General features: G+C 44.5%; 1 protein-coding gene across 4 annotated transcripts in view; it reads right to left on the bottom strand.

Annotated features, from left to right (window-relative positions):
- Window positions 1-1,014: 1,014 nt before the first annotated feature.
- LOC111968855 (filamin-A-interacting protein 1) overlaps window positions 1,015-16,633 on the bottom strand; it is a 28,611-nt gene continuing 12,992 nt past the window's right edge. The window contains exons 2-7 of one of the 4 annotated variants that reach the window (XM_070445225.1): window positions 16,327-16,627; window positions 15,774-15,947; window positions 15,217-15,395; window positions 7,199-7,714; window positions 4,741-7,165; window positions 1,015-2,482 (exon numbers count right to left, since the gene is read on the bottom strand). In XM_070445225.1, the coding sequence (XP_070301326.1) occupies window positions 2,270-2,482; window positions 4,741-7,165; window positions 7,199-7,714; window positions 15,217-15,395; window positions 15,774-15,947; window positions 16,327-16,620 (3,801 nt within the window). In that variant the 5' untranslated portion in view covers window positions 16,621-16,627 and the 3' untranslated portion in view covers window positions 1,015-2,269. Of the gene's footprint in view, window positions 2,483-2,693; window positions 2,738-4,740; window positions 7,715-8,710; window positions 8,985-15,216; window positions 15,396-15,773; window positions 15,948-16,326; window positions 16,628-16,633 lie in introns of those variants that run through there. The other 3 variants (XM_023994766.2, XM_023994765.2, XM_023994767.2) reach the window with 3 other exon arrangements.

Below are 16,633 nucleotides of genomic sequence, written 5' to 3' on the forward strand. Positions count from 1 at the left end.
TTCTTACGTCTTTTACATTTGGTTTTGTACACCATCTTCAAACAGCTGAAAATATATTTAAAAGTGGTTTAGATGGTACAATGATTCTCTACAGTAGGTGATTTTTAATGCACTGTAACGTTGGATGCCAGACGCCAATAAGCACTACATGGGCGGGGGCATCAACTGAAATTAGGCAAACTATTCGAATTTTAGCAACAAGGAAATGGCGGAGCAATTTCTGCATATTGCACCTTTTTAACATTTTGAATTGATCACTTTGTGTTGCAGTGGATTTTAAAATGTGCACTCAGTGTTTCATTATGTTTTCATGTGACACTGGACATATCATCCTCATAGGATGAGGCTACAATACATTATATCTCAATTCAATGTCGTCCATATGACATACAGTATACCCTATTCAGACTTCACTGAAGTTCCCTCTGGGAAAATACTCTCAAATGTTTTATTATATTCTATTCTATCCCCATGTTCACTGACTTTAATTTGTGACACAAAGGGCCCAAATAATATTTATGTTTGGGATGGATGTATGTGTCAGTGATGTAATAGATTGCAAGTGGTAGATTTTTCTGGAATGACTAGGTGCTCTATACTTGAATATTGCTTTACACTACACTAGGGCTAGCTCCAAGACTGTCAGCCAATCATAGCTTTCTCTGGTGATCTCCTGCTAACATCAACCGCAAGTCTATGGGGATGCAGATCCCCTACACTGACGTGACCATCTCAAAGCCTCCAAGCCAGGGGCCTGGACCACTCCCTCGACAGCTCTCTGGCCTGCTCCCTCCCTCACGCTTTGACCTCATAGCATCAATGGTTGTGTCACATGACAATCTACCCTACTGAGGTATGACTGAATCCTTCCAAAATGTATCTATTCATCTACTCAACTGAGCTTTTACTTTAACATCCCTGCTACCTCAGCCATATACTAACCATTCTTCTTTTTGTCCCACAGGCCATTTGCTCAGAGTGAATTTGCTTATATCCATATCAGCATACAAAAAAGACCAGCATAGAAAATGTATTAAAATTACGTTTCTTTCATTTGTTTCATCATGTTCACATTAATTCAATGTATTCTATTATAATTGACAATGCTCATTGCTTGTGCATTGAGTTATGTTACATACTGTAAAGGCAAGTATATTTTATACACATTTAAAACATTTAGAAATATTTTATTTATGGCATAGACATTACAAAATATATTTTGACGCATTTTGAATTCCTATATTTCTATACATACATTTCTCGTAGGGGGTCTCAGGCTAGTTACCCTTTGACTCACAACAAACCCATCTAATGACACTGGTTTGATTGTCTCTCATTGGTCGATTGAGCAAATTAGAAACAATATTATTCTTTCATTCAGAGGGCACATGGTTGGTGATTGTAGACACAGGCAGCTTGTTAAACGAGTTGATTTTAATTGCTCTATGGCAAGTGAGYGCTCCACAATTGAAAGATGACCGTGAAAATTTGGCTCTCCAATGTATCACAGCAGAAGCATTGATGTATATGGCCATTTGTTTTGATATATTTTCCTGTTTATATATTTTCCAATTTCATAACACGCAGCAAGTCAATACAAACACTGCCTAGTCAGTAAATTAATGTGAGATGAATTAATTACTACAGTGAGTCTGGTTCAACTGATGCCTTGCCCAAAAAATGCATCCAAAATAATGTTAGAGAACATTAACATTGTGCACTCAATGTTGCATGTATTCTCATAACAATATTCTTTGTTGAATATGCTGTAGGTCATCTTCCAGAAGAAATGCATAAAAAGTGCATAAAATGCATAAAAAGGAYACATTTAATTCGCTGCAAACCAAATGATATGGCCTCATTATTAAATGCGTAATGAAAAGCTCACTAGGTGAAGCAGTTGGTAGCAGAATGACCTGACAATACACATGGCCTCTCCCTTAACAAAATGCACACATGCCAGCGGTTATCAAAGAAAGCAGTTAAGTTGATTTCATCCACATTACAAACACTGAGAACAGAATATAAATAGTTTCTAAAAATATAATATATTAGATATGTGTACTGTTTTCAGTTAGACAAGAACACAATGATCAACTCAGGCTCCTGCTCAATAGAGAGGAGCCAAATGACTTTCCCTTGTCTGAAAATCCCCCCTCGCTCTCTGTCTCCAGGTCATTTAATAGTGCCTCTGTACTGAGCACCGCTGACCCATAGAACATTACTATGGGTTGGCAGCTTGTTTGACTTCTGTTCCCTGTTAGTGTCTCTAACAGCTTTTCCCTCCATTTTGAAAGGCTGTTGTGCTGCTGATTGTGGATTTCTTCAGCTCTATCCTCATGGACTGGCTTTCTGCTCTCTGCTCCAGCCTCATTCCTCCAGACATCCCCAGGGCTCCCAGCATGGCTTTGCCCGTCTTCAGGCCCTTGGACATGGGGATACGGGTGAGCCCTGCCCGGGATGGGTGGGTATCATGCCCGGGCTGGGCGATAAAGGGATAGGATGGAGAGGGGGTGAGAGAAGAGGAGGCCACAACAGAAAAACGGGTAGAAGAAAAGGATAAATTACTGAGGGGTAATATCAATGAAAACATTTCCCTTAGAGAACATTTACTATAGGAACTGTCCTTCTTTCAAGACCAACTCAGTGGGGGAGTAATGCTGAGAGTCATGTTACGGTGTATGGCAGCCTACCGGCTCTGTGCTGCCTTTCTTCTGTCAGTAAGGGTGTTTGTGTCCTGTGTGAGAATGAACACACTGAGCAGCAGCTACAGTGGGGAGAACAAGTATTTGATACACTGCCGATTTTGCAGGTTTTCCTACTTACAAAGCATGTAGAGGTCTGTAATTTTTATCATAGGTACACTTCAACTATGAGAGACGGAATCTAAAACAAAAATCCAGAAAATCACATTGTATGATTTTTAAGTAATTCATTTGCATTTTATGCATTACATAAGTATTTGATACATCAGAAAAGCAGAACTAATATTTGGTACAGAAACCTTTGTTTGCAATTACAGAGATCATACGTTTCCTGTAGTTCTTGACATGGTTTGCACACACTGCAGCAGGATTTTGGCCCACTCCTCCCTACAGATCTTCTCCAGATCCTTCAGGTTTCGGCTGTCGCTGGCAATACGGAGTTTCAGCTCCCCCAAGATTTTCTATTGGGTTCAGGTCTGGAGACTGGCTAGGCCACTCCAGGACCTTGAGATGCTCTTACGGAGCCACTCCTTAGTTGCCATGGCTGTGTGCTTCGTGTCGTTGTCATGCTGGAAGACCCAGCCACGACCCATCTTCAATGCTCTTACTGAGGGAAGGAGGTTGTTGGCCAAGATCTCGCGATACATGGCCCCATCCATCCTCCCCTCAATACGGTGCAGTCGTCCTGTCCCCTTTGCAGAAAAGCATCCCAAAGAATGATGTTTCCACCTCCATGCTTCACGGTTGGGATGGTGTTCTTGGGTTGTACTCATACTTCTTCTTCCTCCAAAACACGGCGAGTGGAGTTAGACCAAAAAGCTCTATTTTTGTCTCATCAGACACATGACCTTCTCCCAATCCTCCTCTGGACATCCAGATGGTCATTGGCAAACTTCAGACAGGCCTGGACATGCACTGGCTTAAGCAGGGGACCTTGCGTGCGCTGCAGGATTTTAATCCATGACGGCGTAGTGTGTTACTAATGGTTTTCTTTGAGACTGTGGTCCCAGCTCTCTTCAGGTCATTGACCAGGTCCTGCCGGTGTAGTTCTGGGCTGATCCCTCTCCTTCCTCATGATCATGATGCCCCACGAGGTGAAATCTTGCATGGAGCAGCCAGACCGGGTGATTGACCGTCATCTTGAACTTCTTCCATTTTCTAATAATTGCGCCAACAGTTGTTCCTTCTCACCAAGCTGCTTGCCTATTGTCCTGTAGCCCATCCCAGCCTTGTGCAGGTCTACAATTTTATCCTTGATTCCTTACACAGCTCTCTGGTCTTGCCATTGTGGAGAGGTTGGAATCTGTTTGATTGAGTGTGTGGACAGGTGTCTTTTATACAGGTAACGAGTTTAAACAGGTGCAGTTAATACAGGTAATGAGTGGAGAACAGGAGGGCTTCTTAAAGAAAAACTAACAGGTCTGTGAGAGCCGGAATTCTTACTGGTTGGTAGGTGATCAAATACTTATGTCATGCAATAAAATGCAAATTAATTACTTAAAAATCATACAATGTGATTTTCTGAATTTTTGTTTTAGATTCCGTCTCTCACAGTTGAAGTGTACCTATGATAAAAATTACAGACCTCTACATGCTTTATAAGTAGGAAAACCTGCAAAATCGGCAGTGTATCAAATACTTGTTCTCCCCACTGTATAAGTGACAGGATGATTGTAACATGGTGGCAGATTGCCACATCATTAGAGCTCTGTTGTCTGGAGGGCTGTTGATAAAGCTCTCTCTGTCACGCTACCATTTGCCCCACAAAGACCTTATTATACCACCCGTTCAGTGAGATGCTACCTTGTCGCACATCAATATTTTACATAACAGAAAGGAACGTACATGTCCACAATCTTACAAAATCATTATTTTTCTAGTTCATAAACATTATTATTTTCATAGATTTCCTTTTATTAGATTCCTAATTTAATTGGGGGTGTATAGGGTTAACACAACTCAAAGTCTAAGTTTGAAACAGTTAATAACAAATTAACATAACAGCCTGGTGAATTGATGTACTGAGGAGACTCACCACAGCTTGTGTTGGTCTGGCAGGGGTGGATGTGACTGCAGTGATGGTGATGCTGCTCATCACTTTACTGGGTGTGGTTTTGACAGCAGTGGCACTATGGCGAGGGGAGCGCAACACCGTGCCTGTGGATAACATCATCTCTCTGCTACACTCTGTTGCCATGCCGACAGGCCTAACCACCACCTTGGGTCCTGTGTTGTTGTTGTGGCCCTCCGAGGGGCCCTTATTGAACTGGGAGCCATGCAGGTGGATGTGAATCTTGTTGTCCTCTGTGGTGGTGATGATACTGGCATTGGAGTTGTACTTCCTGATCGGTGTGGGGACCATCTGTTTCTCAGGGGTCACCTTGAACACGGCCCGGCCCATGGTCATCTCCTGGGGCTCTGGGGAGGTGGACATGTTGGACACCATAGAAGCGCTAACTGTCATGATGGATATGGGTGATATGGGTCTGCCTGATGAAGAGGAGGAGGCCTTGCTGATCTCTGGTGACTTGGCCCTGGAGATGGTGGTGACGGTGACCGGGGACTTGGACCTCTCTGGTCCCCCTGTCCCGGCGCTGGCTTTCCCTCTTGAAGCTGCGGTGGTGTGGGTGGGAATGATAGTGATCCGAGGCTTCTGGTGGCCCTGCAGGGTGGGACTGAGGCTGAGGCTGGAGCTTGAATAGAGGTCCTCAGCAGAAGGACTGCTGATCTCCAAGGTAGCCGTGCTGTTCTCGTGGTCTGGGGTCACTCTGATGCGTAAAGGCTGCCCTTGCTTCTGGGACATGGCCAGATCAGAATGCATGGATTCACTGTTGATATGGACAGACTTGTCCAGATTACCACCCTGAGGGATGATTTCCCTCTTCCTCATCCAGGGAATCCAGGACTTCTTCATGCTGAGGTCAGCGGCAACAGAGGGTGAGTAGCGTTCATGACCACCAGCTTTCTCTGTTGGTTTCTTGAGACCCTTCTGTCGAAGATTACTCATGATRTGATTCTCTTCCTGGACGGACTTCCTGATGAACACAGCTGGGGTGTCCTCTTCTGCCATCTCATTGGCCAGCGCATCAGTCTGAACTCCTGTGGACGCCATGGCAATGTCCACCATCCTCCTCCCGTTCAGACTGGGTCGTAGAGCGCGGCTGTGGCGCTTGGTCACCTCCAGCTCTTTGGTGAGGTGGAGGACCTCAATGCTCATGTTGTTCTTCTTCTCCTCTTCCTCTAGGAACCTCTGCTGGAGGAAGGAGTAGTCCACTTGAAGTTGAGAGAGCTGATCTTCCTTGTGCATCAGCTCATGGATCTTCTCCTTGAGGGCTACCATGTCATTCTGCAAGTCTCTGGTGTTGGCGTTCTCTGTCCTGCAGCGCTGTCGTAGGTCTGCCTCCTGGCTCTCCACCTCTCCATTCTCTATTGCTTTAATCCTGGCGATCTGACTCCTCATCTCCTCCACCTGCTGGGAGAGAATGTTGGCCTTGTCTTGCTCTGTCATGAACTTTTTCTCCAGCAGGTCGTACTGATCCTCTGTCTTTATCAAATCGCCCTCCATAACCTCCAGCTGCGTGAGACGGTTTTTCAACCGCTCTATTTCAAACGTTAGCTCCTTCACCCTGTTGTCCTCTTTCGAACTCCCATCCGAGAAGCTTCCCAGTTCCCTCTTTGCTATGTTATTTGTGGATATATTTTCTGCCTCCTGCAATCCATCTAACCTCTTGTTCATTTGGCTGACTTTGGAGCTCAGATCCTTGCTCTTTTCCATTTCACATGTGAGCTTAGTGCTAAGCTCTCCTTTCTCTCTGACGAGGGTCCCAACCTTGGCCTCCATCTCTGATTTCAACTTCAGGAGCTTTTTACTCTCCTCTATCAATCTCTCAGTCACCTCCATGACCTTGACCTGCTCCACTTTGAACATCTTACTCAGATCATCCCTCTTCTTCTCCTCTAACATCATTCTCTCCATCATATTATTTTTCTCATCAACCATTACCATAGTGAATGATTTCAGCTTCGCCAGGTCATCTTTAAGGCCCTGCTCAGTCTTTTCCAGTCTCAGCTCAGAGGATTCCATCTCTTTCATGCATATTTTAACGGCCACCAGTTCGTCGGCGAGCTCCTTTGACATGTCCTTCTCTCTCTCCAGAGTGGTGTGTAACTGGAAGCACTCCGCCTTGCTGGCATTGAAAGCCACCTCTAGTCTCTCCAGTTCCACCATTCTTCTCTGGAGCTTCTCCACTTGCAGTTTGAGTTCTTTCCCTCGGCTCTCTTCCTCCTGCAACCTCTTCCTCAGCTCCCTGCACTGGGCCTCTGCCTTTGTGATCTCCTCGTCCTGCCCTTCCATCTCAAATACCCGTTTGCGGAGGTTCTCCAGTTCAGTCATTAGGTTAGAGTTCCCACAATCCCCTTTGCTGATCTTATCTCTCAGCTCCTCCAGCTCCTCCTCTGACCTCCTCAGAGCCCCATTGTACTCCTCCTCTGACGTCCTCAGAGCCCTGTTGCTCTCCTCCAGCTCCTCCTTTGACCTCCTCAGAGCCCTGTTGCTCTCCTCCAGCTCCTCCTCTGACGTCCTCAGAGCCCTGTTGCTCTCCTCCAGCTCCTCCAGCGTGTGGGTGAGTCCAGACAGCTTGACATCCAACTGGCGGTTCTGGGACTCCTGGCTGGCCAGCTTGGCTGTAACCTCCTCCTGCTCCTGGGTAAACTTGGCCTGGCACTCACTCAGCTCGCTCTCCAAGCTCAGGGCCCTCTGTCTGTCCTCCTGGGCCTGGGCACTGGCGTTCCTCAGGTCCTGCTCCCTCTGGGACAGCTGCTGGGTCAGCTCCTGGACCCTCTGGCTCTGCTGGTCCATCTGCTCCAGGTGGAGTTGCCGCTCGTCCACCAGCATCAGGGCAAAGGACTTCAGTTTGACCAGCTCCTCCCTCACCTTCTCCAGTCGCTTGGTGTTCYCCTTCTCTTTACGCACCTGGTAGGCTTTCTCATTCTCCAGCAACCTCTTCAATCTGGCAAGAGATTAAAAAAATAAAATAATTAAATTAAGGATGTGTAAACTGTTCTGCTGGACTGTACATCCTTGAAGTAAGTGTTTTATACGGCGTATCATTCTGTAATGTAATCTTTCACAAAGAAAAATATAATTTAAACATCATTCACTTCAGCCAAGCTTGATACTTTGTAGCACAAGAATGTTTTGAATTTCTACAGAAATGTCAAACCATAGAGAATTGGTCTCACATGACAGGAGTGATTGAACACAATATACAGTAAGCTGCCATGAAACGTAAACACTTAAGATACTATTTATTTACAAGACATGACTACTGATATTTGCTGCTGCTACATACTCTTTGGGATGTATTCAATCATATTTATCAAAATGGATGAATATAAGTGATTCTCTCATATTCCCAATTAATAAACCTGGTAGATGTTAGCCTGATTTCCTCTGTATCTGTTTATTTTACTGCATAAAGGATGATCAGGATAAGGAAGGATTAATGAAAAAACACATGATACTGTGTCACAGGGAACAATGATGGGTCAGATCAGACACTGAACCCTCCACTAATTCTTTCTGGCTCAGATAGCCATGGCTCGCACACTTAATTTGGCAAAGAACTGCAGCACACTGAACAATCTAGTACACTAGGAAAAACTGCCMAAAACTCCCTTGCTGTTTTCCATCCTTGCTGCTGAAATCAAGACCGAGAAAACAAAATGTGAGTGAAAGTTTGATTAAACCCCCACTGAGCGGTCTCTTTTTCTCTCTGCTTCTTTTTATGCTGTGCATGTCCATGTGAGGAATCTCAACACACTGAATGCAAAGTTGTCTTGGGAACTTCCTCTCCATCTTTTGCCTGAAGTGCACATTTGATATATACAGTAAATCTCACACTGAGCTAGGATATCAACCAATAAACATATTTCTGACTGCAGTACATTTTATACCAGCAGAAACATTTGCACTCTAAACAACTTAGACACCAACCAAAACTTACCCACTATTCTAGAAGAACTACAGGAGAGTCCATGTCTACATGTTTGCCATAGTACAGGATCCACTCCAAGTTCAGAGTTGGCATTTCTCCACAAGAACTCTACCATCACATTCCAAGCATGTCATCAGGACAATGAAAGGTGAATACATGCTGTGTGTGTAGCACAGGACTTTCAGCTGGCGACGTCAACTCACCCATAGGGAGTTAGGCAGAGATCTGTGGGGCTCTGGTTTAGACTGTGAGGAAGTAGGAGGGACCCTGGTCAGATGAGGGCGTTCTTTACACTCCTTCATTTGTTTCCCCCCTTTTCTGTGTTCACTAACAGACAATGTGTTTCAAGAGAAATGGCTCCTACACACAGGCTACTACAAAAGCCTGTGTACACAAGTGATTCAGACACTTCTTACATTACTTAAAGCGGTCTCCATAGACACAGCGCTGTTTTGGCTAAGCCAAATTCTGTTGATGGAAAACAATGCAAAGTAGCCCTGTGATTAATCTCCTAATAGCCCTGCCTACAGACAGGAAGCTTTAAGCTCAGTAGGAGAGAGGACAGTGAGTCTGTCTGCTGTTGTGTCACCTTGAGAGAAGTGGATCTGCGTTCTGCTCCGTGTAAAGCTGACGTATAATGGGGAAAACAGATAGGGATGAGCCAGTTCCGCTCCCTGGAGGTGAGGAGCCAGACTCTATGAACACTCGGACAGACGGGAACCCCGRCAATGGTTTTATGAGGTGCTGACTCTGAGCGATATAGTGACCGCGTGGATCAATACAGAGACCGTAGGCCTAGCACTCTACAACTTACAGGCAAACAAAGACACTTCTGTCTTCAACAACAAGAATGAATGGTAATGCAATGAATCTGTAATTAACTATCCCTTTTTAGAGCTCATCATACTTCAAATCAAATGTTATTTGTCACATGGTCCAAATAAAACAGGTGTAGATCTTACAGTGAAATTACCTCTATACAGAGGATGCGTTGAATTCTAGATTCTAATAGAGCATATATTTTGTTTATGTTGAAGGATTATGAGCATCGGTATCATTCAAATCCCACTGCCAAGTCAGATCACCATGTCAGCCTACTGTACAGAGTATCATCCAGCCTCTACAGCAGGGGTGGCAAACTCATTTTGCCCCACGGGCCGCATTGGGTCTTCACCGAGGTCTGGAGGAACACACTTAAAATTGGTTATGTTTCCCATCGTAAAAATGTTCTAAAAATAGTCCTCTATCCATTGCTTTGTATCGATTGCTCCCTGACTGTCTAGCTTTGGTTTCGATGACTGTTAGCGAGCTGGACAGAGACTTTTGAGCCATTATCATTTCTACACAGTTTGGTTTTAGTCATTTCAATGTCGATATGAGATATTTTTTCACTGAAAAATAAATAAATAATAGTAGAAAAATTATATTTTTAAAAATTACTCAAACCACCCCCTAGCCGAAATGAATGGGCTTGCCATCCGGATCTGGTCTGTGGGCCGTATGTTTGACACTCCTGCTCTACAGTGTGCCACTTGATCTTCATACATACTTACCCACGTCCATAAGTCATTGACACCTAAGCAATCGGCACTCTAAAATTAACCTCACACAAAGGTCACAGGCATGATGTCACTGTCAATTGGGCCTACAGCGGCAAGGTCACACTGGGGAGAAGTCACTCACACCTGACCTTCAGACCTAAAGTAGAGCTCCCTATCTCCCTGGAGAAACAGTCATTCAGGAGGTAGTAACTGTGATCAAACGGCTACCCTGTCAAACCCATCAGAGGTGTAGCAATGTCCTCAGGAGCAGTGGCGGTTCTAGACCATTTCAACTGGGGGGGCCAAGCTGGGATTGTTGTCATATCGTTTTCTTCACTGAATTGCAGGCATTAGCAGACAAAAGACCGTGTTCATAATCATCATCGTTGCCACTGTCTAATAATGGATGTAAAAAAAGAAAGATAGCAAAAATTAGTTATGTAAAAATTATTTCATACTCCACATTTAGGGGGGCCACAAGGGGGTCCAAAATTGTTGTCACGGGGGCACTGCCCCCCCCCAGAACAGCTAGTGCTCAGGAGCCCCTCATGTGATCTAAGGCCAAGTCAAAGTCTCCAACAAGCAGCAGCATTGACCTTTAAACAACCAGACTATACTGTAATGAAGTTAGTCCACCAGCATGACGAGTTATGAACCACACAGACTGCTGGCATGTTAGGATTCACGTAACATAGGTGGAACGTTATCGGCTCTGTTTGATCATGGATTCAGGATGGTCAAATGATTGTAAGTTTCATAATGACGTGGTCTATAAACATGAGATCCTGAACTCGCTTGAGCACATGTCCAGGTGCAATCAACAGTGGGTCCCTGAGAAAACACATGTTCATGATGAAACAGCATTTCACTCATCCTGTGTTTCCCTGAGGAATGTAGTTGGAGGCGCAGCAGCTTGTATGTGTCAGATGGTTGTGGATTGAAGCTGAGACACCGTGCCAACGCCTGTCAAAACACAGCCCTGGACAGTAATCGCTGCTCTTGAGGGGAAAAAGCATTAAGTGCTCAGCTACAGCATAATCGATAAACTACATCTCATTGATGTTGTGTTAACAGAAGTGCACCAGAAGCTAAGCTACTTTAAAGCACCCAAAGTCTGGATCACAGGTTTGATCACAATGACGGCTAGCGGCATTAAATGCCTCTCTTATGAATACAACTTGTGTCAACCGCAGCAAGGCTTCTATTCCCTAATTTACAACATACTGTATGTGAAAACGAAGGGGTTAGCAACCCCTTCACTCCAAATTCCTTCAGTAGTTTGGTGTAAGACCTGTATGTGTTTTCGCTTTTCTTCTTGCGCACTCAAATACGTCAGTGAGCTATTTAAATGAATAGGTGTGAGATGGATGGACATGTAGACAGATTGCTCCCACCTTGCACTGACAGAGAGAATCATCAAAACAGTGGCAACTTTCTACCAGGTGCGGGTGTGTGTGTGTGTGTGTGTGTGTGTGTGTGTGTGTGTGTGTGTGCGTGTGTGTGTGTGTGTGTGTGTGTGTGTGTGTGTGTGTGTGCGTGACCATACAGTGCATTTGGAAAGTATTCAGACCCCTTCACTTTTTCCCCATTTTGTTACGATACAGCCTTATTCAAAAACATATGTGTGTGTGTGTGTGTGTGTGTGTCTATCGACAGTGGTCAGTCAGGCACCAGCAAGTAGCCTAGCGGTTGTGGGTTGGATACAATGACTGTATATATACGAATGAGCAAAGGCATCAATCACGTGACACCACTCGTGTTTTTGAATGACGTGCTAGTGCACATGTCATATTGGTCCATATAAACTGGATGCAACCTGGATATAGACGGTCTGTGAATCGGCGTATGCGAATGTGAGTAGATTATCTCCGTGAGGAAGAGGTAAAGCAAGAGGGATAATTGGGACGAAAGTCTGTCTTCTCCAGCAGGTGGTGTTTTTGGGGGGGGGGAAATCGCTCACCAGGAGGTCAATGAAAGAATGTTGAATTTGGTCAACNGCGTGCGTGGCCCTTCCCTGACTCCAGGCCAGGGGAATGTGGGCTCAGCCAGTGTGGATGGAGCAGGAGATCTTAAACACAGGGCTGTAGGCACTAAGAGGAGGTTGTGGAGGGCAGTAGACTGAACACTGGCCAACCAGGACAGTGAAACAACCTGGCAGAGGTCGTCACTGGCACCGCTAACACCTACATTAAGATCAACTGGACTTAAAGTAGATCTACCTACTGAAACCTGTAAACTCCAACAATTTATAGTTCATAACCACCTTCTTCCATGTTTGTCGATTGAAAGTCATTGCTGTCTCGTACTGTACATAGCTAGCACCTGATGAAGCCTAGTCCAACTCAGTCCCACTGACTGTATCAGTTTCTCTGGGGTTGGTTAATGTGGATGGCTTTCATCAGACAGTCTGAAGGTTCATTAAAGGGAGATCCTGCGGTTGATATTTCGCTCCAACAAAGCTTGAAACCTGCTGCCTGGGGTTAGGCATGTTCAGGGTCTACCTCAGTCAGGTGTCAATCAAACACATCCTGGGCAAAGGTTCAAGTTTGTTCTACTGTTTGGAACCAATGTACAGTACTTCATCTCCCTCTGTCCTCTTTCTCCTTCTCCCAGGCCTCTCCCACTGTCTCTGACGGCGGCTCTTCTGACAGTGATGTAGCCTTCATGGTCTGTCTCCTGAGTTGTCCAGGAGAAGGGGCTGTGGAGATTTGAGAGTACATTGAGCCTGTCTGGGAGATGCTGTTTGAAGTTTTATAGCTTATGAAACACAGCTGGGGCTCCACTCTGGCCTCTGGCCTGCAGATGACTGGGTGTCGGGAACATACACGCACACACTCGTGCACGCATGCAGGTTGACTGTACAAACATTACACAGAAACGCTCGCACACACACACCACACACACACCACACACATAACACACACAACACGCACACACACACCTTAGTTCTAACACATCATCTATCAGCCAGAGTAAATGGTCCGTGTTCAGAGGCGGCTGGTACTGCACGCATTAACCCTCAGCACAACTGAACATTTAAAACTGTGCAATGGCCCTTTATGCTGCTGCTGGATCCAAGGGAAATGCATGGACTTTATGGGCATACAGGTTCTCCATGCCCCCATTGCCCACAGGGAGAAGAGCAAACACATATGTCTCTGCACTGGGAAGCAACAATAGTGCTTGCTGCAAAAGCCTCATCCAATGGATCTAGCCAGTGGAGTCTGCTAAAGTTATCTGGCCCTCTGACTTTACAAGTCCTGGCCATATGATAGGTATCATATAAACCGTGGTGATTAGTGTCAGAGTCAGAGTGTTGGGCCWTGGTTCCGCTTGGCTTCGAGGGCAGGGTGAGGTCACACCAGCACWCACTGGTCAGATGATCTCATTCATCCCTCTGTGTGAGTAGTTTAATCCAACCTGGACTCAGGGGTAGATGTAATATAGTAAAAGTAAATCTGAGAAATTCCAATTATCAAATCGAAGTGTATTGGTCACATGCGCCGAATACAACAGGTGTGAACTTTACAGTGAAATGCTTACTTACGATCCCATTCCCAACAATGCAGAGTTAAAAAGTAAGACAAATATTTGCTAAATACCAAAAAAGGAAATAGTAACACAATAAAATCTGTAATGAGGCTATATACAAGGAGTACCAGTACTGAGTTAATGTGCAGGGGTACGAGGTAGTTGAGGTAAATTAGGTAATACTGTATGTACATGTGGGTAGGGGTAAAAGTGACTAGGCAACCAGGATATATAATAAACAGAGTAGCAGCAACAGCTTGTATAGAACAGCAAGGCCTGCACACTGTTGAAATTCCCAGTTCACTGTTTTATTGACAACATTTTGTATGACAGTGTGTGTGTAGCGTCAATATGCATGTGTGTGTTGGAGTGTCAGTGTAGTGAGTGCGTGGGTAGAGTCTAGTGGGTCTGCATAGAGCCAGCGCCAGGGAGTCAGTGTAAATCAATTAAGATAAATAAATAAATAATAAAGCGGTTCAATGTAAATTGCCGTGCGGTAGCAGAGAGAACAGTCTACGACTTGGGTGGATGGAGTCTTTGACAATTTTTAGAGCCTTCCTCTGACATCGCTTGGTATAGAGGTTAGAATGATATGTTACCTTTCGTATGGTATGTATACATTTGTGGATGTCCATCATCCATTTCATACAATGTCACGAATTACAATTTATATGATAATAATATGTTACAAATTTGCAAAACATACTGTATAATATGTTATGAATTTGAATTTGTTGTGGCTAATGTTAGCTAGGTGGCTAACGCTAACATTAGCTAGATGGCTAACGTTAGCTAGGCTAGGGGTTGAGGTTAAGAATTAGGTTAAAGAGTTAAAGGTTAGGCTTAGCTAACATGCTAAGTAGTTGCAAAGTAGAAAATAGTTGGTACTCAAATTATTACGTTGTCCGTGATGAGATTCGAACATGCAACATTTGGGTTGCTAGAAGTTCGCATTTTACGTCTACTCATCCACCCCAACCAAACACCCTACTTTCATTTTTGCCTTAAGTAACCTTCTGTCTTATGTAACCATACCAAACGTAACATATCATACTAATTTGAGTGTTCCAGATGTATGTTTACTATCTTACGTCTAGTCTGAGACCAAGCTGATTTCTCTCTCTCTTTCTCATGTCTGATCCCTTTGAGAGGTTCCCGCTCTCTGTGTCCTTACACACTCCTCTCACACACAGTCATGCTAGGACTACTGAAGCCTAGGTCCCAATGGTCCTGATGACCTGATCTGAACCTCCACCAGATGATGTCATGGGAGAAAGAGAACTGGGAGATATTGCCTCATCACCAACTTCATTATGCTCCAATGCTGAGTAAACCCTTTCTTACTTTAATTCTCTCAGCTTTGGGTCAGAACGAAATTAACTAGAGCCTCTTCCTCCCCCTCATCCTCTGACCGCTCTCTCTTCCTCCCCCTCATCATCTTACCTCTCTCGCTCCTGCTCCAATAGGTTAGTGAATTCGTCACTCTTGTTCATGTAGTCAGCATGTTTGCGCTTCTCGCTGTCCAGCTCGTGCACGGTGCGGCGGTGACACTTCTCAGTCAATAGAAGCTGTTCCAGCATGCGCCGATACGTGTCCTTGTGTTTATCCTGCAGACGGTCCAGCTGAGGAACACACAACACAGAAGAATCATTAGACTATAACTCTGACTATTCAGTCAACTAGTGTACTTCTGTCTTGTTGATCTATGCATCCTTATTGTATAACAAAACTGGTAGATTTCATGGCAAAAATGTGTACAACTAATGATCTTCAACATTTGACATCGAGATGTGTCTGTATGAATTACATGGTACTGCAATTGTTGAAGGTGCTACTGTAGCGCGTAACCGTTTCAATGAACCTTTTATACCTGTTGTAAACTGTGTACATCACGAATAAAATGTTATTTAAAAAAAAAGAGAAAAAAAAGAATACTACAATCAATTAATATTATTGGTTTGTAAGGTAATACGTATCTGTCAGTACTGTTGGTGACTAACCTCAGCCATTGGCCTCTGGTAGACATTGTCAATGTGTGTTTGTGTGTTGGTGAGAAGGCTGTCTCTCTGTAGGGCCTGGAGGGCTGTGGTAGGAGCTGCAGAACCATAGTGGGACTTCAGAGCCTCCGGACGTGTCCTCTCAGTCTTCAGCACACAGATAACATCCTCCCTCGCCTGGGGGTTACACACACAAAAAACACACTCTCTTAGTGCTTCGAAAAAAACCTTGCAAGTTATTGTTTATAAGAATCTCCTTTAGGGCACCAAGGGACTACTCTTACAAGGAAAGGTAAGAGTAGGTTTTCTGTGATGTTATGTAATGTTTGTTAGTACCAATATCAGCCACTAGAGGGAGGTATAGACAAAAATATATCTAATTTTGGACAAAAATATTGTGAGGGTTTACAATAAAGCATGGCAATCGGTTCCACCTAGTGGATAATGAAAGTAAACAACATCCCAGCAGACAAGAGTAATGGTTCACTCCACAGTTAACTTTTAAACTATGTACAATATCATCATACGGTAGTTTATCAATATGAATCAGACTCACCTGAACCTCACCTTCCATGACCCCTAGCAGCCTCAGAAGGTCCTTTTCAGTAAGGTTCATGATTCCCAGTCTTTTGTCACTAGAACCTAAGCTGTCCTCGGTTGACTTCTCTATGTCAGTGACCACCACCACCTCCTCCACCAACTCCTCAATGTTTGGTTGAACTTTGACCTTCAGACTCTTTATGGGTGTATGCAGATTTACATCCTCTTCCTGGTTGATGTCTTGTGTTGCCTGGGGAACCCCGAGTACCCCATTGGCTGGGCTCTCCACCCCACTGCTCTTGGACCTCATCCTCTACCTGGCC

This window comes from Salvelinus sp. IW2-2015, linkage group LG9 (assembly GCF_002910315.2).
Source record: "Salvelinus sp. IW2-2015 linkage group LG9, ASM291031v2, whole genome shotgun sequence".
Taxonomy (NCBI): Eukaryota; Metazoa; Chordata; class Actinopteri; order Salmoniformes; family Salmonidae; genus Salvelinus; species Salvelinus sp. IW2-2015.